The 27,681-nt window shown below is 39.6% G+C and overlaps 1 protein-coding gene and 1 long non-coding RNA gene across 7 annotated transcripts in view; both read left to right on the top strand.

Moving 5' to 3' along the window:
• The window catches only part of KLF7 (KLF transcription factor 7), a 64,486-nt gene extending 54,723 nt beyond the window's left edge, over positions 1 to 9,763 (top strand). For 3 of the 6 annotated variants that reach the window (XM_068685979.1, XM_068685978.1, XM_068685977.1), the window contains one exon: positions 73 to 7,814. In XM_068685979.1, coding sequence (XP_068542080.1) covers positions 73 to 110 — 38 coding nt within the window. In that variant the 3' untranslated portion in view covers positions 111 to 7,814. Of the gene's footprint in view, positions 1 to 72; positions 7,815 to 9,279 lie in introns of those variants that run through there. The other 3 variants (XR_011097683.1, XR_011097681.1, XR_011097682.1) reach the window with 3 other exon arrangements.
• Positions 9,764 to 12,225: 2,462 nt separating this feature from the next.
• LOC137858376 (uncharacterized) overlaps positions 12,226 to 27,681 on the top strand; it is a 23,907-nt gene continuing 8,451 nt past the window's right edge. The window contains exon 1 of the long non-coding RNA XR_011097684.1: positions 12,226 to 12,761. This is a non-coding gene — a long non-coding RNA (uncharacterized lncRNA). The remainder of the gene's footprint in view (positions 12,762 to 27,681) is intronic.

Below are 27,681 nucleotides of genomic sequence, written 5' to 3'. Positions count from 1 at the left end.
AGAGGGAGGAGCAGGAACCCCGTTTTCCAAAATTCTATATTTATTTAATTTCCCACTTGGTTTATTTTGCAGGTGTTTTTCCAGGTCTGATCACCTTGCCCTCCACATGAAGAGACACATCTAAATATCAGTCAGCTTGGCATGGAAGTCATCTGAGCTAAGTGTTGTGAGATGAAAGTGGAACTCGAGTAATAACATGCTGCCTTGCAGGAGAAGAGAACTTGATCACGTGTAATCCTCTGTACAGAGACCACACGCTCGCACTGTCATGCACCCAGTTATACTTCAATACATACATCGGTTCTTTATGCCTTGCCCCAGCTGGATGGGAGAAGATGCAGGCGAGGAAATGGTATAGAGGTGAAGTCAATGAGAAGAACAATTGCGTACAGTACTTTGTCTCTCTTGGATTTATTTCCTGGTTTTGCCAATGGAAGTCAAAGAAAATGGAGGAGGCTTCTCTGCAGGTGGACGGCAACAGGAGGGGCTTATTTAACTTGCTTCTCAATGCAACTCAATAGGAGAATAAGTCGTCTTGAAGTTGCATATTTGTAGCACTAACTTTCTTTTTAAATAGATGGGGGGAAAACAATGACCTAGAAAACCAAATCCCAGTTTGGTAGCCAAAATTAACCTCTTGGTTCGTTTGTTCTTTGTCTGAGGATTCCTAATGTTCAGTGCGTCAGACTTCTCACAGACACTTTGACCTGTCTTGGTTTTGGTTCTTCTTCCTAGAACTGAGCTATTGAGATCCTTTTAAGTCAATACCAGTGGCCTTAATGGCAGTAGACTGTGGAGTGACACTTGTGACACAAATATCCTCTCTTTGGCCTGAGTTTATGTAGACTTCATGGAGGACTATATTTTTGTTGGTTGTTTTTATTTTAATTTTTGTTTTGGCTATTGCACAACATATGCACTAGGGACTCTGGAAGCTGCTGCCATGATGGCTAAGTGGCCAAGGGATAAACCCTGAGAAACAGCACCTAATATCTCTGTAGGCCTCACCTTATTGCCATAGCTAGGACTTCTTGTTTATTTGTTGAATGAAAACTTTAAAAGCTTATTTGGAAGCTTAAACCTTCTTTTCTCTTTTCTCCACGAACAAGTGATCTTCAGAACTCCTTGTCTTCACCTGGATATCGGTCTGGGACTGGCCACACCACACAGGCATGACTACAGGATTCCTTCCACATCATGTGAGCACGTTAGCCACAACTCACAGTGACTTAGAGATGAATTATGTTGCTTTTTCTTGCTGTTCTTCTAATAACCAATTTAAAACATTAGACTTTTGTTTGTGTAAAGAGCACCTGCAGACATTTTTATTTAAACCTGATGTTTTTTGAACATCTTACACTCAAAAAAAACCACAAGCCAAAAATCCTGCTCTAGTCTCTGAGTGGGAAATCGAGAACCTCTTCCAAGTACAAAGGCTTCATTCAGCATTAGCCTTTTAAAGAAATTATCAAAGTCCTCCTTTTCCACTCATCAAGTTGATACTGTAGCCCACTCCAATATGAAAAAACATAATGGTGTGAATGGTGAAGGAAGGGTTGGATTTCACATACAACAATGAGGCTTTTCCAAATGATTGCTCTAAAGTATTACTAACCTAGAGGTCCATTTTGACCTGCTATGTGAACCACCAAGGAGAAGTGGAGGTCTCATGCTCACCCTTCAGTCCTATTAATAATTTGATTTCGTTGGGCTTAAAGTGGATTAAAGTCTACAATACAAAAGAAAAACAAACAAAGAAAAATGTATCCTACTATAACTTGCATTTGAAACTATTTGGCACTGGCCCTGACTCCAAAGACTGCATTTAGGACCATAAAAATGGCCTATGCAAGCAGGCAGGTGGTCATTAGGTTGTATATTTTGTATATTCTGGGACCATCCCTACAAGATGTGTCTAGAAATGAAACAAAATGGCGCATGGTCCACAAATGGTTGCTGCTCTTTTATACTGTATTAGCCAACTGCCCTTCTTTGACTGTTTTGACTCATTGACTGTTAAATATTTCCCTTAATTTATGTTTTGGGAGGTAAAACTGTACTCTTGGGGAAAAAAGAACAAACAAGAAACTCAATAGATGTTTAAGAGCTGTCACCAGGATCCTTGGCACTTGAATTCTCAGCATTTTGCAACCTTTGGTTCCAGTGAGAGATTGAATTTACTCAAAAGATGCTGTTTTTCCTCACAGTTTTCACAAAACACTGTGACTGTCAACTGAACACTTTGGGGACAGGGGGGAAATACGATGTCTGGCCCATATGGCATGAAATATGGACCAAAATCTAACCATCTTTTAGGGGCAATGATGTAACATTCATGATAAGAAAGAGAGAGAGAGAGAGCAAGAGAGAGTGTGAAGAAAGAAAAGAAAAGAAAGATAGAGAGAAAGAAAGAAAATTGAGTTTATTCCAAAGATTTAAAACTAACCGTACTATATATACATATATATATATATTTTATATATATATATATATACAAAAATTGCGGAGCACTGCTTGCTGACAATCTCGTATTTCTCTACTTCTGTGTTTGCATACTTCTATGGCCATTCCATCCAGCTGTTCCACTGGGACTGAGGGCCCTAGAATCCAATTTGTGTTGGAATATATAGAGCATCCTGCCAGATGTCTAATGGGAACTGAAACCTCAGCTGTGTGAAACTGTAGAGCATCCAGTCAGTGCATTAGATCAAAAAAAAAAAAAAAAAAAGATAAGAAAATCCTAGAATTTCATTAGTGTAGCATCCTAATGTATGTGCTCTCAAACTCACTGCTACAATACTCATTGGCTGTGAACCTGCATAAATATCCTCCTTTGACCTCTGGACACACCTGCCTTTAGATATGCTAACAGTAGTCTACAAAGAATAATTATTAAATGACAGTGTATGTACCAGTCTCTATTTAAAAGGGAAAAAAATTAAGCAAGACTGCTTCTTTTATTCCAGTTTTCATTTGTGGTCTTGTTGACGTCTTATTTAAATATGGCAGAACAAGGGCCCCACAGAAAGAAACATACTGAAATGTGTGATTATTTTGTTCTAGAGACAGGCCTACAGTTAAATCCTGGATTCGTATAGCCAAACATAGAGGAAAAGGGGATAAGAGCCTTAACCAGATTTCAGATTTCTCAGGCTCTTTTTGTTGCAGGTCTTGAACTCTGAAGCCAAATTCTGGGCTTTGGGACCATCGCTTCTGCTTGTAACAGGAGGTATTTTTCACCTGTATATGTTGTATACTCTGTCAATCTCTGCACTTCGGTTTCTGGGTGCTCATATACAAGTGTCTTAGTCATTACTAAAATTTTGAACCATAGCTTGTATTTTGTAAATGGAGTCTCCATTTTGGAAAGGCCTAATTAGTGACACGTTCCAGGAGTCATTTTTTACAATTAAAAGTTTTGTTTCTTTGCAGATATTTCAAGCTGTGCACTTCAAACCTGAGCAATCCAGTATAGCTAGATCATTTTTGGGCCTGTGTCTCCTTGCTAAAGTTGTACAGACATCTTCTATTTATAAATTATGAATAGAAACAGGCTAATAAGGAAAGGCTAATCCTTTCTGTAAGGCGTCTTTGGAAGCAAAACCCTAAATGGATGATTTGGTAACAGCTGAGGACAAAATTATTGAGCTTTAGAAAGGAGAAGCTTAACATTGTTTCCTTCATGCTAGATTTATGTCTGTTTGCAAAACAGAAGCCACATTTTTCTGGCTTTTCAGAAGAAAGTAAGATGTGGTTTCCAAGGCCATGGAACTGTAGGATGAGAACAAACTGAGACAAATGTCCCACAAAATAGTATACGTAAAGGAAACAATTAAATCAAATATCATTTTTTTTTTTTGTGAGTAGCTAAATAATCTTTTGGAGCAGCGTAGTCAATCATAGAATAATGCAGGTAGAAAGGGACTGTCCAGAGGCTGTCTCAGCCAACCTTCAACTAGAGCCGGTTGCTCAGGGCCATGTCCAGTTGATTTTTGAATACTGCCAAGGATGGAAATTCCACAGCCATTCTGTGCAAGCTGGTCCAATATTTGACTAAATTTGTGGTAAAAAAAAAAAAAAAAAAAGACAAATCTGTGTGTCAAGTAGGAATTTCCTATGTTCCAACTTGTGTTTGTTGGCTATTCCACTGTGCACCACTGCAAAGAATCTTCATCTTCTCCACACCTTCTCTTAGGTATTTGTAGGCAGCAATAAGATCTACCCTTACCTTTCTCTTCCTAAGGATTAACTGTGTCTCTTAGCCTCTCTTCGTCCATCATGTGCTCCAGCCATCTGATCTCCTTGGTGGCTCTCTTCTAGACTTGCTCCAGTATGTCAGTAATTTTCTTGTATGGGGAAGACCAAAACTGAACAGAATATCCCAGATCAAGATGTACTTTATATGTTACAGTGTTGAAAAATCATTTAGAAAGTACCAGTATCAAGATTTTTCTAGTAAGATTTTCTGAATGTATAAAATTATGCTTATGGAAATATGCTTTTTATACTGCCAGCTTGAGGCTTGGCAAGCAAAATTCTGCTTTTCTAACATAATCATCACTTTTTTACCTTAAACTAAAATAACGTATCACTCATACTATATCAAACGTGGAGACACATGATATTGCATTTTAGTCACTTTTTAGAACAAAGCAACACTTCAGCGCATCTTTGTTCTGCAATTTTTTCCCCCTTAGGAGAAGAGCAACGTAAACCATCATGTATATTTTACAAAGAATAGTCTTAACAGGAAAGGAGATTCCAGAGTAGAGTGTTTTTCATTATCTCAAAGTTGCTCTCTTTCAATAGCCAGTTCTCAGTCTAGAAAATGATTTCACCTGGATAGTCTAGGCAAATGAACAAAAGAAAGCTTATTTCCAGGACTGAAATCCAGGATTTATTCAGTGGGTTGGACAAGGCCCTGAGCAGAGTGATCTAACTGAACTGTTTTTTAAGCTGAGGCTTGCATTAGGTGACCTCCACAGGTACCTTCCAACATTATTTTTTCCTGTTTCTGTGATTCATATCAGAGCTCTGTCTGGTTAACTATGTGTACTGGTTCTAGTTCTTCCCAGAGTGTATAATGGGTCCATAGGGTTACTCTCAAACTCTGATTCATCCATATCAAACGTTATAAGGTTTATTCATGAGCAAGATGTAGAGAGGAAAAAAATCTTGAAGAAGAAAAAAAAGCTTAGCAAAGCAGTTTGAAGGAATATCATACCATGAGATGTGTCGCAGTCGCAGGAACCAAACAAATATTACAGAAACAAGTTTGCTAGCCTGGAAGACCCATGCAGTGTCTCAAAAATGGTTCCCGGTACCTGAAATCTTAGCCAACCTACATTTCTACAGAGGTGTTTTTATTTTTTTTTATTTTTTTTTTATTTTTTTTTTTGTTGTTGTTGTTTTTCATTTGATTCAGATTTTTTGGAATTGGGTTTACTGCTTTTTTAAAATAGCACATTTTCACTTAATACCTGGAAAACACTGACTAAACACAGGTGGGGAAGAAGAACCTGAATGCAAGAAGATCCTCCAGTCCTTTGCTTTTGGAACTATTTTACCTTCAGGAGTAAAAAGGATAATCACTGAGATGTATGGCTAAAATGGAATTGAACAATATGACGGTTGCAGTGATTGAATGTGTCTTATCCGTGACCTTTCAGTATTTATAGAATCAGGTTTTCTCCTTCATTTTTACCTGGCTGTAGACAATTTGGGCTTTTTAGCTGCCCCTAACACAAAGGTTGCTCTTCTTATTTAACATGCTTTGTTTATTTGTGTATAGAACAAGTCATATTTGGTGCTTTTGATAGAACTGATCAAAATCCAACATGCTTAAGGGTTTCCTTTTCTCTCACCTTCCTGGAATGTATGTCAAAATCTTTACATTTAAAAAACAAAAACAGAGGAAAACTTTGTATGTTATTTAATGTTACCAGGCCAGCACCCAGTGGATCAAGGGCTTTTATTCTTGATTTTAATTGGGACTTAGCAAATCCTTTCATTCCATCCAGGCTGTTTTTAAGCTTTCATATTTCTGGGTTATGATTTCAACCCAACACTCTTTTGAAGTACTTTTTGCTGATTTCAGATAGAATTGCACTTGCAAAGCTCCTCACATATCAAGAACAATGACCATGCTAGACTAACTCTATGGCTTTGACTTGAAAAAATGAAAATAATTTCTTCCCAAGATTCTACAACTACTCATTGATAAGTCTTGCCTGTCACTCATTAGCATTAAACCTACACCTTCTTGAATGATCATTTCCAGATCAAGCTTGGATATTCTTCTTCCTTGTGTCACACTTGTGTCTTTTTTTATTAATAGTTTAGGGATGATTACTGCAGTCTTTCTCCTCACAGCTCTACATTGGCTTCAGTGGCAAGATTTAGCATAGCAAGAACTGGAGGGTCTGGCCCACCAGGTACTAAGGTCTCTCTCATAAAAGCTGAGACTTTCCTCCTCCCTTAGAGGAATAAGTCCAAGACATACTTGTACTATATAAGTTATATATATAATGATGTAGTTGTATATATAAATTATATACATAAAAATGTGGAGATAGGGGGGTAGGCTGCCTTTATCACCTCAAAAATAGGTTTCCCTACCTGAAAACTTTCAAATGCAGGTGTCATTTTCAAACAGGGTTTTATAGTTTTCCTTAATGCTTGTTAATGGCATTTTTGGTGTGATAATTCAAGTTGAAACTCTTCACAATTTTCAAAATGAAAGCTTTGATGATTTTTTTAAGTGCTTTGGTCCTAACTTCTATATACTGCCAGAAAAACAGGTTCTACACCGTTTCTCTGTGTGAGCGTGGAGGTGCAACTGTATACCATATACACTCACACAGAAGACAAAACTGAGCTACTGACTTACAGTGTGTAGTAACCAACCGTGCCTATTGCTTTGATTTAGGGAGGGCACTTACTGTTGCCACTGCATTTTAGGAATCATGTCAGCTTCTGTAGGAAAGTTTTCAACAGTCTGGGAAATACTTGTTGCTGTGTACTGTGAATGAGTAGGCTGCAAATTGGGGGTTGGGAGGGGAGGTGGGAAGGGAGGGGGATGAGGGCTTAGCATGTACACACTAAAAGTGAACTAGAATGGACAGAAAGGTGACAATTTTAGCCTTTATTGTTGGGCTCTCGGGGAAATAAAAAGCTAACATGCAGTCCCTGAAAGGCCTGATGGCTGAAGGGCTGATCTTTACTTTATATTTTGCAACATGCCTTTTTCCCATCCCTCTGTATTTTAAAACCCAGGCCTGTCAGATTCTGGAAGTAGATCAAAACACTGGTTTACACACTACTGTGTTACCAAGGCCATGTCTCTACCAGGGAAGTTGCCCTATGTTAAAATACCAGTCTAGTTGAAATCACTTTGTGGATGCACATAGTATTTGTTTGCCTGGACTGTGTTTGCATTGGCATCCTATGCAGTTAAGATAAAGTGTAAGAAATGGTTCAACCAATTAAGATACCTCGACCAAAAGGTTCTTGCACCAATTTAAGTGTATGGTTTTGAAATCACTGCATATAAACCATGACAGCTTTTCTCTTAGAAACAAGGCCTTAGTTTAGCGTGTCTGCTCATCTGATTGGAAAAATAATAAAGCAGGCTGAGATTTATTTTTTTTTTGTCTTGCTTTGCAAAACGTCCTGTTTTCTTTCTTATCCTTTAAAACCTTTCTTGCTCTCTACTTCATGTTAGATTTTTGTTTGGGGGATTTTTTTTAGCAACAACAACAACAAAAGGATGAATGCTCCCTATTAAAAAAAAAAAAAAAAACACAAAAAAAAAACACACACACAAACAACATTGCTTGAAGGACTTTCATTTTGCACTATAATTTTTCTTTTACCAGATGTGTCTGACAAGTGCATTTTGGAGATGCCCTCGGTCACGTTCTCTCAGGCCTACTCTGGTATTTCTAGTATATCACAGAAGTACCCAATCTTGTAGCCCTCAGTTCTGCCTTTTTTTGACATTTTATTTTTTTTAAGCTTTTTATATATATATATATAAATATATTACTTTGTCAGTTTTTTTGCTGTACAAAAAGTCTTAAGATTTAAAAATATTATTTGTATTATATGATGGTGGTATGTTAATGTTACAAAATTATTAATGAAGAAAAAATTTATTTTTGTTACTGGTCTGTTTCATAATTCTTTTTTAAATTGGTATATTGTAAGATATCTATGCAAAAATGTTATGTGACGCATTTTTATTTAAGAATGTAATATGTGTAATAAACAGTAGAATGTGTTTGGCCCGACAGTGTTTAGTGTGCCTTGTATATTATTTCTTTATGAAAACCTCTGTGAACAGCGAAGAAGCTTTTGAATATCAGTTAAGGCTATGGTTATGTAAAAACACATATTGGTATAAATAGATAGCTTATGGTTTAACTTAAGAGAATCACATTTTTGAATTTAAATAATATTTTTAAAATGTATTTTGTAACAGTTCAAGTGTTGCTTATATTCATGCTGTAACACATGTTGCTTTTGGAAAAGATGCTCAAGAAAGAAATTCGTATTCTTAAAAGCTGACCAGATTTCCATCTGGCTTGTAACATTGCCTCTGTTGGAGTCAGTGACTTTTGCTCTTCGTAAGCTAGCATTGGTTAAAGATTTTAGCCAGTATTATTTTTGTAAAAGATACAGAGAGCACTTGCATTGCATTTTCCATGCCTAGCTTTCAAAACATTTGTCAGTCAGTGGTCAAAACAGGACTAGACTTTGAGGCTCCTGAGCATTAGTGTGGTGCTCTAGTCTGTGCATCACGCAGTCTCACAGGAGCTGAGCGCAGTATTGTTCTCTTTCTCCTGCCTCAATCATTTAGTCTCTCTCTTTAATGTCTGCAAAATTGCAAGCACAATTGAATCCACCTGGATGCTCAAGTACTGAAAATGTGTTTAGGCAGTAAAGACAGTCATTCTGAGCACAATTACTTTGCAGTGTCATGCCATAAAATGAAACGACTGACTTTGTCAAGCCAGGCCTGTATCCATTTAGGTTTTTGCCATCTTGTTATCACACACAGCAGTGACCTAAATGGCACCATGTATGAACATCCTGTAAGGCTCATCTGATACAAACTTGCTAGCTTTTAGTTCTGGGGCAACATGCTCGACTTTCCCCGTTGGAAGACCTGCTAGGACTGACTACTCATGGCAGACAGAAGGTAGGATTACTCTCCTGATATCTGCATCTAAAAGTCAGACTACCATTCTAACCTACTCATTTATACTCCCTCTGTAGCTAATGAAGAAAGAGAGAGAGACATCCAGAGGTGACTAACTCCAGGTGATGAGTTGAATGCAAAAGGAGATGAAGTTACATCAGGCGTTACTGAAAAAAACATACGGTAAGTTGGAAGACAAAAGTTCCAGTGATGCACATAGCTGCTCTGGTCACTCAGGTCATGCCAGATGTTTGACAATGGACATAATTTGTAGTGTTAGGGTGTATGTTACAAACAGCTTTTGAGCACTGGAAAAGAGCTTGTCTTAGGCTGAAATTTTTGGCTGGTGTTCTAAATGGTCAAAACTTCACAGTGCTCTAGCAGCTTTACTACAGCAGGGGTATCTTGATGTCACGCAAGGCTTGAGGGACTGAGGCAGTCAGTTGTCATACAGTTTCTTAAAAGTGTCTTTATTGTACATGGATTTGTACAATGAAGGTATGTCTGGAATTATATACAATATAGAATTCCCCCTGGAAATAAAATTTTGGTTTAAATTTATTTATTTATTTATTTATTTATTTTTCTATAAAGACAAGGTTTGGTTGGTTCACTTCCTCTCTTCCTTGAAAACCTCTGGAAGCTTTTTGCATGTCACCTACCTTGAGTTTTCTGATGGTTAATTGTCTATATGTCTAGCCTAAGATAATTCTAATGTAAATTAGTCCTCTGCTTTCCACATATGAGAGGTACTTACAGAGAGATCTGGAACAACCTTTATGAAGAAAACTTTGGAGTAGCAGTGCTGGTTCTTTGGCATGTTTTCAACTACCTTGAATTGGAGAGAGGATTATCAATTACAGATGACCATACAAACAATCTGTTTTCTTGGAACTTTCAGAAAATTCAGTGCTTTACTATCATGCACTTCTTCTCAGAAGATGCAAGAACAGCTGTCAAACACTCCCCTAGGTTAAAGGCCAGGAAAAAGAGATACCATGAAAGAGAAACTTCCCTCTGAAATTGTTCAGGCAGCAGACAATCACACACCTTAGGCTACTGTCACTGTTGGGGAATGGAGTTCTCTAAGGAAAGAAAAGAAGAATTAGTTACTTCCAGGGTTAGACTGCAAATCAGCATCTTGTTGGACACATCTGTGCAAAATTTGCACAATTTTGCATGACTTTGCAGACAGTTCCTCTCTTTCAGATGCACCTCAACTGAAGCAGAGAGGAGCAGCAAGCACAGGGACGAGGAGTCCTTACTCCATTCTCAGGCTGAAGGAGGCTGAGCAAGCTTAGCATTTTCTAGGCAGGAATCTGCAATATGTAGTTATCTGGCAGGCAGCTTATTCTAACAGATTCATTAGTTTTCTTGAGCGTCTTCTTTTCCAAGCTATCTCAGGAAAAACATGAGGGCAGCTATAAAAAAGAAAATGCTTCCTATATTACAAGTGTAGATTTTCTTTTTGCTTGTATGTTTAGTTTTTGCCTTTTACCTCACATTTTCCTGGAGAGAGTAAATAATGAAAGAAAAATTGAGAGTTAATGAAAGTGAGGTGTGCCACCAGAATTATGTGATCTTAGTGTTGAATTTCCCCCGGAATTTTTCTGAGGTACAAACAGAGCAAAAGCATCTCAAATCTGTGGAAGGGGATAGGCATTCCTCAAATACAACTTGAATTCCCCAAATAATACCTAGTGTTGACCAGAAGTCAGCATCACAACACAGGCAAATATGTTCTGATTCGAAGCTCCTATCTAGTATTTCTCATTTTTTGAGGTACTCAGAACGTAACCTTGCCCTGAGTGTCCAGTCTAACTGGTGTTAGCAAACCTAGGAAAAGTACTAATCCCATAAGTAAAGACAGGTATGATTGAGTGATAACATTTAAACAGTATTTTTTGATTTTCAGGAAGGATCTTTGAAAACAGGAACTTTTGTACCCTTCAGCAAAAGCCTCTTAGCCTTTTGGATAACAATACAAGTTCCTAAAATTCAGTGATTAGAACCTTGGTCTTCTGAGGTGAATATTTTAATTCCTAAAATATGCATTTCTTTCTACCTCCTTTCCTGTGACTCAGAAATACCGTGGCTGGCTGATGGTGCAGAAAGAGCTGCTACAACTAAGGTAATTTAGAAGAGGAAGGATGGAACAGATCCATAATCAGAACACTGCCTAATGCTCTGGGAAATAGTCTAAATACAGTTCATGAGCTGTGGCGGAGAATGGAAGGTTTCAGTTACAGATCTTTATTTCCACATAGAATCAGGCGATTTCCTTCCCTGTCCACAAGCAATGAGAGGGATTTTTGTGTTCCTGCGTGACACCAGCCCTGCGTCCCATGACAGAGGAGGCAAAATGCTTCTCCTCACCCCCAGCTAACACTGGGAACAGCAGCGTGCTGCGATGGCTGGGCATGGCTGAGGCGGGCACATCTCAGGCCGCCACAGCGCTGAGGCGCTGAGGAGACACACGGGGCCCCTCAAAATGGCGCCTCTCCCCTCAGGTCTCCCCACAGCGGCCGGCCCGTTCTCTGGTGAGCCACCCCGCTCAGGAGCCTTTTTGGGGCACACTGTCGGGCTGTGAAGGAGCAGGACAGTTGGGTCTGTCCCTGAGCAACATCTGTGAAATGGCAGCAGCTCTAATGTTGAGAGGAAGTGCGGGAGGAAATGTGCTCCGCCCTGTCAGGTGGGTCTTCGCGCTGCACACGGGAGCCCTGCTGTCCTGTCCCCACACAGCAATTCTGTCATCCCCTTCTGTGCTGGCCAGGCTTTCTGCTGATAGTTACCAAACAACTATAAAAGTGCTGCCATTTGAAATATGCTTCGTGGTGGGGATTGCTGTTAACCCCTTGCCTGCTTTTCTCTCAGCATTTCTGATGCTGGGCACCTGCCCCTTCAGGCCACTGCACCAATAAAAAAAATCCACCTAGGCACGTCCATATCATGTTTTTACTTATAAACACAATAAGGCCATATTCCAGTTACCCATATTGTTGAATTCCTGGTATGGCCCCACCAGAGCACCCTAAAACCACCTGGGTATGGCTGAGGGCTATCTTTGAGCCTGAAGTCAGTCAGGCCATGGGCACTATTTGGGAGATCGTGTGGAGAAAAGTACAAGATTTCAGACATAAAAGATGCTGAGAGCATTTATTTGTTCATATGAACACCACCAGTGCTCCCATAACGCATCATTCCCCCAGCAGGTGCTGTTGGGCTCTTCTAGTGACTGCAGCTGTCTGTGAGGAGAGCAAGACAAGTGCTTGGGGAGCTGTTACTGTGATCAGGTGTTTCCCGAAAGTAATTTATCTGGGAGGGGAGGAAGTGGCTGTGCTGTTCTCCAAACATAGTCTCTGGCAGCTGGGCTTTTCTGGCTTGATGCCTCAAGTGTCCACTATGGCACAGAAGCTGCAAGATGGAGCTCATGCTAGCAGTGGCTGCAGTGACCACCAGGCTGGGCAGGCCTCCTTTACCTGCTGCTGTGTGTGTCTGGTGGTACCAGGCAGCAGAAGATCAGCGCACACTCCAGGAGGAAGCTGGACCACCACACTGGGTAGGTGTGTGAAATATCCATGAAGTGAGAAATGTTGTTGAGCCCCTGAACAACAACAAAACAGTCCCCATGTAGTTGCTGCTTGACAAGGAGGTCAGTTTTTTCTTTGATGTTGGTGGGAATTACATTTTGCACATACAAAGGAGAGAACAATTCCCTAATGAATCAGAAATTATTGGCAGCGAACCTTTGTGTCAGAGAAGTTTTGGCTATTCGTCCCTTGCTCCTCAAAGGGCTGCTTTTCCATATAGGAAAGGACTTGCATGGAAGTGGCTTGAACTGATGAAAAGTTAACGAATCTGGGAGAAAATCACTGGTATGTTTGTGTCAATTTCATATACAAATATACATTCAGATCTACCTTTGCTTTCTCATTTGAAAACAGGTAAATAATACTATGAACTCCTTGTCAGGGTGACTGTGTGGATCAAATATTTTGAGAGGGCTGCATAACTGCTGAAAATACTTATTTGGTAGTAAGCAGATCTTGTATGCTGTATCGCTGTCATGAGAGGAAAAGCTGTAATTTTTCTATAAAAGATTCTGAGACCAGTGCTAATATGCTGTGATGTGCTTAGGAAAAAAGAAGATACTTATGGAAGAGGTTGTATGCTCTACATCCTTTGGAGTGTGTAAGAACATTAGAGTGTACTCAAGTCTCTTCCATTCTTGGAACATTGTAGGTTTCAGGCATTAAAGTTCAAAGCCTATAGATATATAGGGAAGGAGAAAGAAAACTAGTGTGTTCAGGTAGTGGTTTCTCAATCTGATGATTTTGGAAAGAGAGATCATCTCCAAAAAGAGGAAGAAATTCAGTTCTAATGTATTTGAGCAGATAGATTTGTATGGGTTACTCTTCAGGGCAGAATACATTTAAAAAAAAAAAAAAAATCCTTTTCTGAAAACTTATTCTTAGCCTGGTATTTGCTTAGTAGTTTAGCTTGTCTTTAGACCAGGCTTGCAACTTAAATAGAGTTTAGACTGCAACCTCAGCTCTCGGTCCTCTGTACAAAGATCTTACAGATTTATGCCACACCTTTTTATTTTGTCATAAAATAGATTAAAAAAACAAAAACATTTAAGGACAGACAGTCTAACTGTAATATTTCTGTCAGCATCCATTCTTTTGTCCTTTGGTTCTGCTCTTCCATGTGGTTCTGATTTTGATAAGAACAGGAGGAGGCAAATGGAGAGAGACATGTTTTCCAGTCCATGCCTCAGCATTAATAATGTAACAAATTAAGAATCTCCTCTAAGGGCTGTTCCCTTATGATGACAGCCCAATGTGCCGTATTTCCTACAAAACTTTGGTTTATGACTAATACTCTGGTCAGATGCTATACATACACTCATGTCCAAATGACATTAACAATGGAGATGTATTCCAAGCTTCACATAGTCTTTTTCTTTCTGTTTCTTCTTAGAACATATATACCTGTGTGTGTGTATATATATATATATATAGATATAGATATATAGATATAGATATATATCACTCCAACTAAAGGATTTCTTTTTTCTCATCTTGTGGGCCACTAACAGACACACACGCCCTATCAAACTGTGTGAAATCTTTCCAGCAAGACCTAAAAACATGTGATATCCTCTTGGATTCATGTTTCATGTGGAATCTCAAGCTGAGAGAGGCCTCGGGGTAGAGTGCGAACTGACAGGGGGATGGTGAGGCAGTCGGGATTGTGTAGGCGTGCGGAACTGAGGAACCAGGGCGGCTCAATATGTTTTTAATGAAACTAATAAATACAGCCATTGAGTGAATAGAGCTGATTGACACAGGGAGTTCCCAGTTCCCCCTTCCATCTGCAGCCTTTTCAGTAGCAGAATGGAGTAAAGAAATTTAAAACTAAACTGGCACATGTATTTTCAAAGAAATGCTATACAAAATTGCTAGCAAAATAATGGATAAGAGAAAAAATGTTCTTTTTCTACAAAAAGCGTAACTGGGTTTTTGATGTTCTTTCCACAGAAAAGAATCAAACCCTCTCTCACTGTTTCCTCTGAGCCAATGGAAAGATCAGTAATGGAATAGCTGAAAAAAAAATTCAAAGTTTAAATTGTTTTTCATTATCATTTTTGTGACGGGGAAAAAATTGCTAGGAAAAAATCAGTTGTCTCACTGCTTCAAGAAAAAAAAAAAATAGAAGTGAGCTTTGAAATGTCTTGATGATAAAGAGAGAGCATTTCCAAGGGAAAATGCAGCCCAGATCTAATTACAGAAAGGAGTTTGCGGCCACACAGCTCTGACCTCATCACATCCATGCCGTGCAGGACCAGGCAGTGCATTGTCTAGCACTGGGTCAGAGTCAAGTCTGGGTAAAAGAGTGCCTACATTTCCACGTGCCTGCTTTTCCCCCCTCCATCAGCAAGTACAGCCAGTATAACAGTGACTATATGTAGTTCCAAAAGATGGGAACGGGGGTGATGGATGACCTTGAGCATAACTGAACTGAAGTCAGCTGGTATATTTTGAGGTAGGGAGTGAGGCAGAGGAGTTGTTTAAAAATAGGTAGGTGGATGGCTAAAAATAACTGCTATCAATGTGTGCCACAAGCTTAAAAATAATAACAGGTGAAAGCAGAGTGTGTGACGGGGAAAGGGTACTTGATGTAATGGGTATTTCTGAAGAATGAGGGAGAGTCCAAATTCAGTGTGATATTGTAATGCTCTAAACTAGGGCAAGCACAGGTTAGGTCACAGAGTGAGGGAAGAGGTTGGGAACTCTACAGCTGCAAGGCACCACTGGATCTATAAAGATAAAATTGTAGTAGATGGAGGAAAAACAAACAAACAAAAAACAAATAGTGAAACGTGTATATTAATGGTTAACAAGAAGTAATGTTATGGAGTGGGAGAAAATAAAAGGGGCCACAGCATAACTCTGAGCAACCTCCTCTGGGGAGGAAGCATACCAAAGAGTAGCTTTCCAATATTAAAATGTGGAAAGGGGGCATTTTCTTCTAAAAAACACAAAATCTGATGGAGACTAGTCAACAAGCCGCAAAACTGCAAGTAGGGATACTCATAGCCTTAGTCTCAGCAGGGAGTTATTGTTTTTTTTCCTTAGTAACTCACAGTGATCACAGACAGCATACAGTAGATTTTAAAGACTAGATTATCTAATGCGTGCTTCTGTGCCTTCCCACCTCATGCCCTAACATTACACTGAAATGTTTTCAAAGAAATTCTTCTTCCTGCTGTTCCCTTTTATAACTCCCTCCCTCAAAACTGTTGTTATGGTAACAGTTTGGCTGTTTTCTTGCTGCTGTGGATATATGCAGAAGATTCCCACACTATTGCCCAAATGATAGCCTAGAATACCTCAAAGTGTCCCTGAGCTGCTTAACCTTATACCTTGCACATGCAGAAATCAAGGAATCTAATTAAAATTGCAAGGGGGAGAGGGGAGGAACAGACACTACTCCTTAGAGGTTTGACTTAAATGTATGCACAAATCTTTATAGGGACAGAGCCTCCAACTCCCACACAAAAGTCAAAACACTTATATATTCATACATAAAACAGAAAGGTTATTTATATTTGAGAAATAAATTTGCCAGAGCCTGATTTGCAATGGCTAATATTCTTATTCTATAACCAGATTAGTCTTGCTGGCGCTGTCCGAATCCCACAAATACCCAAATTAAACTAAACTAATTTAAAACAGATTTTTTGTAACTCTCACTTCTGAATCGGGGACCTAAGTTGCACGGTGTGATATGCCAAGTGGGCAGCGGAGATGAATTCTGACAAGTCAAGTACAAATGTATAATCCAGGGTCACGCTCACTAGTATCAATGTAAGTTTTGTCTTAACTGGATCAGAGCCCCTCTGGGCAAGTATGTTGAGACTGCTTGTTACTGGCAGAGTATTTTTTAAAAGTACAGAAAGAGGAGTCAAGAAGAACAGAAATCTTACTAGTCCCCCAAAATAATTAATTAAGCACACCCTCCCACTTGTTTCCTTTGTTCTAGGAAACCTTCTTTTCAATTAGGCAGTTTTAATCAGATGAGTGTTTTTTGCAGATACAGGCAGTTTGTACACTGGATGTCTCAAGTTTGGCTATCAAGTGATCTTCAGGATTTATGCCTCCTAGGGATTATCAAGCTGTGAATTTTGTGATAGAACAGACTTTTGTAAGTAATACGTATAAGCACATCAGATTATCTTTTAGAAAGTGATTAGACAAGTATTTCAAATGAAATGTATTCAGTCTTGCGATTCTGCAATCTTGATATTCTGCAGATCACATTTCTAGAACTGTGTTTCCCGGAGCTCAGATCCAAACTCACCGCTTCTGCCAACCCTAAGGCTTGGTCATGTTTCTGTGAAAATCAGAATCATTGCATTGGTTTCACAGACAACATGTGCAGCCTCTAAATGTCTGATTGAAATACATGACCTCTTTGTTTATGTATTTTTAAACTATTGGCAACATTTTTCCAAATTTGCAATGTATGGGAACGTACTTTATGGTGGTCACAAGCAGACAAAATTAGATGATTTTCAAAAGATGCCCTGGAGACTTAGGAAAGATAAAGTTTTACATGGCAGTTTTATTTCTTCTTCCTTTTGTTGTTTTATTTGTTATTTGTGAAGCAGTTCATTTATAGAAGACAAAGATCAATGAAAATGCCAGGCACAATGTTACGTATATTTTGACCTCAGGCTTCCAAAGAAATTGAAATGAATCAAAAGAACAAATTCCTGTTAAAATTTTGGGAATATTTTGCTATTTTTATAACCTACATGTATTCCTCTACCTTATTTAAATAAGCCGTCTCCTTACACCCACCATGTTTAGGAAAGACAAAAACTTTGCAAAGATTTATTATACATGATAGGGAAAAAAAAAGTAGTGGGAAGAGGGGGAAAAATGAGGAAAAAAAGCAAGAAGGAAAAAAGAAGAAAGAAAGAAAAAGAAAACAGAATTAAAGAAAGCATTCATCTGTAGAGCTGCAGAAGAGAAGAACTAGCCTCCAGTTCAGGAAAGACTTCCTTTTCTCAAAGAGGTGATTAATCAAGTGCTTGAAGTTAAGCACACACTTATGTGCCATGCAAAATTAGGATATAGGAGGAAATTATGTGCTGAGTGGAACATCCTGATTTTATTTCCTAAAATGTCTTTTCTTTAAGATCTTGTCTGTTTTGTCTGACAGGAAAATTGATAATCACAGGACAAAATCGATCTAGGCTCTGGAGCAACTGATTGGCAGCAGGTCAGTGGAGGCATATCCTGCACTGGGGACTAATTGGTGGAATTCTGCAGTTAAGGAATATGCTGGGGAAGACTGTGAGACCCAGCATTTGTCTCGTGGATTTTATTAGCACAGGGACAGAAACTAGGAACAGATCCTCATTCTTTGCATTCATCCTCAATTGCAAGTATCTGGGTGCTAGAAAAAAAAAAAAAAAAAAGGAGAGATTCTTATTTATATTCTGGTAGCTTTGTATAGCTTTGTGTAAAAGTGCTTTCATGTTAGAATTGAGGAAAAAAAATGCACTGAATTATAAGGTGGTAGAAATAGCTCTTCTGCAAATGTGAATCTGTCCTCAAATAGAATAGCATTATTAAAAAATAAAGGGGTGAGAGAGGTTTAAGTTCAGGCATGTAATTGCTTTGCAGACATTCATCATTCAAAAATAGTAGGAAAAAAATTTAGTGGGAAAAGATGATGTGATACACTAAAACGTTTACCCCGAGGTAAATCAGGAGTAGTTCTCCTTGAGATTGGTGTAAAGTGAGCTTAGAGCAAGATAGGATTCTGAGATAACATTTGCTCAAGTTACCTCTTTTATTATTGGAAGGATTGTCAGCCTCAGCCAGGTCTATTTGGAGCTGCAGTGCAAGAGGATAAAGGCTGAAAGGGAGAATGCTTCAGAACTAATTAACAAGTTACCAGCTGAGTGGCTCTCATTATTTTGAAATGTAAATGCTGTTGTTGATTAAATCTGGACCATTAGCTCTGCTCTGTGATAGAGGAAGTTTCATCAGAAGTGAAAAAAGAGGAAGTAAGGAGCTTTGTGTTGTTGTGATTGGCCATTGAAATCGCTGATCCACTGGGGAATGTCACAGGAATGTACAGACAGCTGAAAACATGAGCTTTTAGACTTGAATTTATACTCTGCAACTGAAACTATGAGACTGTAATTCTCTTCAGATTATGCAGAAAGGGAAAACATGACTTATACTGACCAGCAGTTCCCAAACAATCAGCGTAATGTCAAGACAAATTCCTATTCAGCAGGATATTGGTAATGCTTCATATATGTGAGTTCTAGTGCTGAACAGACTAAAGTTTCTTCTCAGATCGTTTCCATAGATTTTTATCTACTCCAGATGCCTGAAGTTGCTATTTGTGAAATTACATTTTGCATGTGTAAAAAGACATGCATAGTGTATTTATACACCTTCCCAATTGGCTTGCACAAGAATAATTGTCTAATTTAAACAACCATTGAAGGGCACTATTTTTTGTATATAGAAGGCCAAATTCTATCCTGGTTATAGAACAGGATGAAGGAAAAACATAGAAGTTAGCAAAACAACAAAAAAAAACACATGGCTAACAATGCTGTCCTTTCAAAACTCCTGGTTGTGTGGTGTGGATTTCTAGTTTTGAAATACACAGTCAACCTCTTCTTGACCCGTGTCAGGGATCCAAGGCCATTCTTTTGGATTTTGCAATCCACTTTTCTTGTCTACTTCCCAAGTGCAGCAGGGAACTCTCCAGGCATTTCATTACCATCAATTCCAGTGATCTTCTCTCTACCTCAGGACAGTATTCTTGTGAGTAGTTACCTACATAGTGAATGACCAGAGGACCAATAACATGTTCTGAAGTGTTATTCCACAGCTATGCACCTCAGCCACCCTGCCAAATGCATCATACTCTGTGTACTATGACTTTCATGCAAATATCAAGTAGTACTTCTCATAAAATTTGTGGTGAGGGCTTTGGATAAGTTTGGATAAGTTGGCCAAACTTGCAATTACGGAGTTATTTCCAACTCCACTATGCTGATTATTGCCCAAGCTCTTGGACCACAGAGAAAATCTTTATGCTATTTAAAAAGACACACCCCTGGAAGAACTGGAAAGCCTCATTAAATATTGGCTAGGACAGAAAATCATTTCTCCCTCTAATTTAGCAAGAAACTATTGTGTACTTTTCTCCTCATTTTGTCCAGGTAAACAGTTGAGTTTTATTTCACCCATTCAAGAAACAGAGCATTCACCCCTAACATAAAAATGTAGGTTTGTATCACAGTAGCATCAAGAAGCACTAATTAGGAGCAGGATCCCTGCTATGCCAGGTGATGCACAAACTTCTGAATGAAAGTCTCTGATAAAGATGTTGGCTTCTAGTTAAAGATAAAACATCAGCAGCTGGGGTAGAAGGAGATGGGAATTTAGGGGAATGCTTCATTACAGAGACCAGCTATGCAAATGTAAAACGGGTGATAATTTTGAATTCTCAACCTTTACCAAGCTAAGTAACGTGATGCCAATAGGACAGGAATATCATATGTTCCTTTCAAATGCCTTATCTTGTCTTTTGGCTTTATCAAGTGACTAGCAGTTGTTTTTGTTGAAAAAGAAAGAAAAGAAAACAGAGACTAAGCAAACCAGATGCTTTCCATGCGTGTTTAATAAAACGCTACTGGAGCATTATCCCAAATGACTTACACCCTCTCAAACAATGATAGCTCTAGGAAAAAGCAAATATTGACACTCCAATAATGTTTGCCTAGCAATCAGTGAGCAATATACAGCACTCAAGGTGTCTTTGTTACAGTAATCAATTAGGAAAATGGAGAATTGAGGTCCTCCAATTAGCAATATATGATAAATGCTGACATTACAGAAAATATCCACTCTACAAATCTTTTGGAAGCTATGCATTTATCTGTGTCTCAGTCAGTACCACTTGAAACTGTCACTCCAGTTGATTACCTCCCAGTATCTGTACCTTCCATTTTAATGTCATCTTCCACCTGTGAAAACAGATGTCATCACACTAGATCCACACAGCATCCACCTAGTCCTCTGTTCTGCCTCCAAAAGTGATTAGTACCAGCTTTGTCAGAGGGCATCATCGTGCGGCTGAGAAGATACTGAAAATATGTCCCCTGGGAATGTTTCGTCCTATTCCCATTAACTGCACAGTGTCCTGACGTAGGCTTAATACACTTGGATTAGATGACATCCATTTTCTTCCTGCAAGCACTTGCTTCCTTTCTCTTTGCTTAACTAATGCTAAGATTAGCCTTCCCATGTACCAAAACATTGGCATTTGAAATTAAGGGGCTGGCATCTTGAGTAAGTTCTCCTTCGACACTTTGTAATGCCAGCAGTGCAAGGAGCTCAGCGTCCCCTCTTCACATGGTGAGAATTGGAGCTCAGCTCTTCTGTGTCACTGGGGTACCCAAAGCAGTTTGAGGAGATGAGCGACTCAAGCCCCAAACACGAATGAAAGACAGTTCCTGTTGTTTGTGCCTGCAGTGCATGGGATAGAACTTCTCAGAGGGGAGGTTCACTGTCCACTCCACAATTCCATCAGGGACAGATCGTTAGTCTGTTTCCTGTGTGCTATTTTCTGATTCTGATAGCATTCAAAAATGTCTCAACATCTAGCATTTTTTCCATTACAACCTCTGTAATTTGTCACTGCTTCTCCCAGGACAAATATTTGCTGTGGAAAGATGCATCTGATTGGCTTGTTTCTAAAGCCATGGCTTTCTCTTTTCCTTCTTTTCTGATAGTATCATTATTGTTTTTGGCAGCTGAGTCACGAGAAGATGTTACACAAAGGGTATTTACAGTATAATGAGGTTCAATGGAGTTGAAAGATAAAGTTCATTAGCCTCACATTTAAGACTATTAGAGCAGAGAGACTGTAGTGAGGCATTGTGTTTGTCATTTGCACAGTGTTTCTGAAAAGCAAACAGCATAGATTCTCTGGACGCTTACTGCCTTCCTTTCTAGCCTCCCAGCTGATTTTTATTTGCAACCGAGTCCAATATTGCAGACTGGAGATTGATGGAGCCATTCAGCGTAGTGTCAGCAAGTGTATGTAACCTCTGCTCTGACCGGCACCAAAGTTACCAGGAGAATGAATCGGAAAGGATTTGAGCAAAAGATGGTGTCGGTACCATAGTGACCGTGCAGTTGCTAAGGATGTGATTAGCACTCCGATTGCAGGACTGGGAGAGTTAATTGCTGTGTCCTCATTCCATTTCTCTAGGGGAATACCTGTTTGCCAATTATACAGGATCAAAAAAAACCCCTGCCTCTTGATTTCTACACCATCTGAAGCCAGCACCTGTTTGACCCTGAATATCTGCATTATTAAGCTAGAATACATAACTATTATCCAGTAAGTGCAGGATATGCAATGCTAACAATTGCCTTGCCTATTTTTACATTTTTTTAGCTATATTCCCCTTTCCCATGCACAGCACACGCTTGCTTGCTTTGCTCTGGAAGTTTGAGCTTTTTTTGTTTTTGGTAAGTCTGAAATTCAGCTATTAAGCTGATGAAGGTTCAGGGAAATGAACTGAAATGTCTAGTGAGAAGAAAAATGACACTGTAAAGACAGGATTAAAAAAAAAAAAGCCCATGGTAATAGAGATTGATCACTCAGTCTGACCATGGCCTCAAATAAAACTGATTGAATTTAACATGCTAGGTTACAGTTAAGAAGCTGAGTTGTTTCAGTGGGTATAATATCGTTTCAGATTATCATGGGGAGCCATTTATTTATTTTTGCATTTGTGAGTCATTTAGTCAGTCCCTTTATGTGAGTGAAAATACGTTTATTTTCCCACTCCCTGCTGTTGTGTATTCTATTAATATCACACTAGTTGAAATAGATGGGCACACTAGAAACTACTTGGTGTTGAATTTGTTTTTCAGATTTCTTTTTTTCTTCTTTTTCTTCTTCAGGCACCTATTTTTATAAACCAATTCAAAAGCCTGGAGGTACTTATAATACAAGCTTAGTTCTCCTCCATTTTTAAAACACTGGCCTTAACCCCACAATAACAACCCACAAGGATGTGTAAGGTCTGTGATGTCTTTTATCCCTTTCAGGAAAAAAAATGGAGATGACACTGTATTTCCCAAGCTTTACTAAACAAAGCATCTGACACTGAGAAGTGCCCCCTATTTGATATATACTGCTTCTGTTTGATGAAAAACAAAACAACAACAACAAAAAGCTGGAAGCTGTCAAAAGCTGAAGTGAATAGAAAAGGAGTGTGGCTGTGAGATATTCTGGTCCCTGCAGTTTACCAGCAGCCACAGTTACCACCTCCCTTTCTTCACCAAGGACATTCTTTGTAGCTGCTACTACAGATGCTGCTGCCCCTTTCCTCATGGCAAAAATTAATGGGACACAGGTAAATTTGGACCTTTCTATGCTCCTCATAACTGCTTGGAGTTGTTTTTCTTTGCTCTGTCCTTCCTATGGCTCCATGTGGATTTTAGTGAAGCATGGAAAATGTAATCAGGGATCTCGTGCCATGTCATGCTGGTGCTGTATGTGCAGACCAGAATGAGACTACTGAAGAGCTTATTATCTAAAGGGATGGGGCAAAACAGGTTTACAAAGCAGAGCAGTGGAGAAAATGAATGTGAAGTGCTCCCAGTTGAGCTGAACAGTTCCCAGTGGAGGTGACAGAAGAGAGCTTGAAGTCCGAGAGCCTGAGTAAGATCTGACTTTTAAATCTGACTCAGCTGGTTTTGCTCACATTGACAGAGAGGGGAATTAGAGTGCTCATACTTGATGGGGGCAAGCAGATTGTATTGGGGTCACTGGGTAGTTGTCTGTGGGCTCCTGACTTACGCTATTACTGCTTTCTGTAGCAGAGGCAGGATGGCTCCCAAAATGAGATCCTCCCCCCCCCCCTTCCTCAGCCAGCACGACCCCATTAGCTTGCAGCAGACATCAATCAGGGTGCTCACCTCTGCCTGTGACAGAGCAGCAAGCTTGCCCTAGTGCCCCTGGCTCAGCTCTCGCTTTGCCCCCCATTTGTCTCCCCATTATGTGCCACTCCCTCCTCATGCTGTGTGCTGTCTAGATAACAAGGTGTGCGCACTGTGGAAGTGCTGTCTGCGTTTTAAATGTCACTCTAATGTCTTGTCCAGCATGGCCCTGACCCATTGGTATTGGTCAGGTATTAATACATAAATCCATTGGTATTAATACATAAATCCTCCCCCTTTAACAATAAAGGAAGGGCGGAGTGGTCATGACCCTCTGATACATATTCCCACCCTTCCCGGGAGTCTTCAACCCCAGCTCGTCACTCCAGGGTAGAATTTGTATTACCTACCATCTTTCAAGTGCAACCTCAAAAGCTTTCTCTATGTGGGAAAGTGCCTCTGTCTCTTTGTTCTTTCTTGGTCCTATATTTTGATCCACATGTAATCCCTCCCCCCATCCCCACCATCAGGGGTGGGCAGTAATTTTGAAAGGGCAGTAGTGATCAATCACTTGTACATGCTTCAGATAGATCAATGAATATGTCAGCTTTGCCAAAGATACCGTTGGACAGTAAGCAAATGTTATATAAAGGCAAAGAGCTACCTAGACTGCTTCGCTGGCTTAAGCAAACAGATAAGCAGACGTAGCCAAGCTTCATGGAGGGATGAGCTAAAAAGCCCGGTCACAGAGAGCAATAGATAGGAACAACAGATTGGGGGAGAAAGCAGGAAATTGAGAACAGCTATATTGGTGCCAGTCCTACTTTCCGTAAAGTATGAGGGAGATGTGTCAGCATCTCCAAATAAGAGCAGGATCAAGACATGAGAACTTAAGCCCCCATTACCTACCACTTGCGCTGGATATCCACGTATTGCCTGCTCTTTCAGTTGCTTTATTCATCTGAGGAAACAACCTGGTAAAAGATTTTATGCATCTTTCTTAGAAACATGTCCACTGTGTCTGGGTGGTTTTGATCTGGGACAACTTTCCTCAGGTGCAATATCAGTGGTATCATCTGATGAGTCATCTTTTATAGCAGCACTTTTTGAAGGTGTTCTGCTTTCTAATGCTGCGTATCTTTTATTAAGTCTTTTCCAAAGTCCTGTGGCCCCTAGGAAGCCAATTAATAACACATCTCTTTTTAAATACATGTGCCAGAAACCCACACATTCAGCATATCAAGCACAGGGGTTTAACATCAGTTCTTAAACCGTTGGCAGAGATCCTAAAAATAAGCACCAGAATTTTCAAGAGGGATGAAGACTAAAGAGCTTCAACATTACATCAAGGAGTGAGGTATTTGGTCCTTTTGAGAAGCCAGAACATAACAAGAGACAGGGCTTATAACGCAGGACTTAGTTTCTAGCATGTGTGAAGTGTGCTGTTTCTTCAGTAATCTCAGGATTTTGCACCAAACTGGTGCAAAAACTATTTTTGCACCAGTTTGCAAACTATTACTCTTCAAACTAGTTTGCAAACTATTACTCTTCAGAGTAATATTCATCCAGTAGAGGACTGGGCTAGGGTCTGGGAATTTTCAGCACCTCTTATTGTTCTATTCTCTTGGCTATAGTTTCATGTTAAATAAAATGAAAGATGGGGAGGGAGAGTAAAAAGACAGGGAAAAGAGGAAATCATGGTGACCAGATTAATGAAGCAGATTGTGATCTCATGAAAATGAGACAGAAGAGCCAGCAGTTATTATGGGGCACCATATTCATTCTGTCCTAGAATATGTCCAAACGGGCTTGACAGATCCTCCCCAGGAAGAAGAGTCCCTGAATTTGTTTGTATATTTACACAGAGATGTAAGTGTAATTGTTACAGGACTGCACAGTCCTGGGTGACAGGGAAATTGCTGCTGTGCTCTATGACTCTGTCGTGTAAACACTGCTCTGCGCCATAAATCATTGCCCAGTTACATTGTTCTACTGGAGAAACTTCTAATACTGCCCTGAAAACACAAAAATAAAAAATAAATTAAAAAAATCCATACTATTTGGCTTTCAGAGAGCAAAGTGTGGCTGTGCCTGGAAATTTACTTCCCTGGACACACTCTATACTAACAAAGCATGTTCCTTCTGTGCTGGCAGATCTCAGGAGGGAAGAGCATTTGGTTATTTCTTAACTTGGGATCACACTGGTAGGAGTGGGCCTGGGTTTTTTTGTTGTTTCTTTTTTCTTTGAGTATCAGTCTCCTAAGAAACAAAATGGGTAGGAAGAAAAATAGCAACTAGGCTAATAACAAAACTAGGGGAAATCCCAGCCTGAGTCATTGTAGGAAAGGGAATTAGCAGTCCCCCTGAGCCTTGTGACACACATATTCAACAGAAGATGTTGTTCTCGGTTATCATCCTGCCACCTGCTGAAGATGCAGGGTATGTCCTTACCAGCTCTTCCTAAAGCTCCCTGCTTGCTTCTCATTCTGCTTACTTATAAGAAAACACTGTTTTAAGAATTGAAGAATGAGACAGTCCTTTCTTCTGCAGGAAAAGGTGCTGCCTTTGTTCTAAATGCCCTGCAGGTTCTTTCCTTGTTTGTGTGTTTTTTTGTTTTTTTTTTAGAGCTTTCATTATGTATATTACTTTAATTAATATGCAGTATAAGTTATGTATTGATATTGGCTCTTACTTTGTATAGTACATGGCTGCTCAGCAATTGACCTTTTCTCAGCATCCTGTTGTGGTTTTGGTTCAGTTCTTCTCTAGTGGTAATGCAATTGAGTCTGCTATGTCTAATTATTCTAATAATTTTCACGGAAAACAGTAACACAACCAAGCAGCAGAATTAACGAAGTCTAGTTTCCTCTGAAATTGTGTTTCTGCCCACACAAGTCTGTAACCCAGTTGTCAATTTCCATCATGTGTGCCAGAAAACACCCTCAAATTTCATCTGCTTTCCTCTTAGAGAGTCCTTCCCCCCCCCCCCCCCCCCCCGCCCCCCCAGCTCGTTTTTAAAAGAACATATTACTGGCCTCATCACACACCCCCTTCCCTCTCAAAGGTGCCAATGTGGACTTCTGTATGCCACCCACATACTTTTTTTCTGGTAGGAGCTTCTCATTTTTGTGACCTTTCTCATGTTGCCAGTTTGGCAGAAGGCAGCCAGCAGGTTCAAGGGTCACTATGGAGAGGTTGAGAGGTAGGCAGCATGATCTCTTAAGCTGTATTTCTACAGAAAGAGAGGATAAAAACACAACATAATTAGAGTCCAAATTTTTTTGTCCATGGATATGTGTTTTTGGAGGCATATTTACACCACAGAGCTGGTGATTCTGTAGAGGAACTACTGAGTGTACTCCAACATACTACACAATCCTAACATTTTACCTAACCTAACCCAACATAACCAAAGAGCTAACATTTTACCGTGCCACACTGAAGATGATAGAAATGTTTTAGATAATAGTTAATTTATCTAGCTGGCTGTGAGAAGCTGGGGACTGTGTTTAACCAAGACAAAAATTCCCTTCTATTTTAAACTGCTTGGAAGCTTGCAGAGACTTTGACTCCCTCACTGTTCCCTGTTTTCTAAATTGGCACATGTTGCCAGCAGTGCCTGCTGCCCAAGCAGTAGATGGCATGGCTTCCTGGAGGGCTGTCAGCACAGGTCTTTTAATCAGTCGGGGATTTGTCATTGAATGAAAGAAATCTCGCTCAGACATCTTTCAAGTGAATGGTCTCTGCAGAATTCCCAGCACAAGTTACCGTGAGAAACTGGGTAAAAAGGTTTTAGAAATCAAGCTCTGATCACAAGCATGTTGGGATTTACAGGGTCAGATCCAGTATTGCTGAGGGCAGCAGAAGCTTTACTATGGATGTCAGGGAGTGCAGGATTAAGCCCATTGCCACTTAGCTCCCATAGTGAAAGAAACCTTAGAAATTTCTGAAGTATAGTTGATGTGCTGGACTAAT

Source organism: Anas acuta, chromosome 6 (assembly GCF_963932015.1).
Source record: "Anas acuta chromosome 6, bAnaAcu1.1, whole genome shotgun sequence".
Classification (NCBI taxonomy): Eukaryota; Metazoa; Chordata; class Aves; order Anseriformes; family Anatidae; genus Anas; species Anas acuta.
This window is presented reverse-complemented; position numbering and strand designations above follow the sequence as displayed.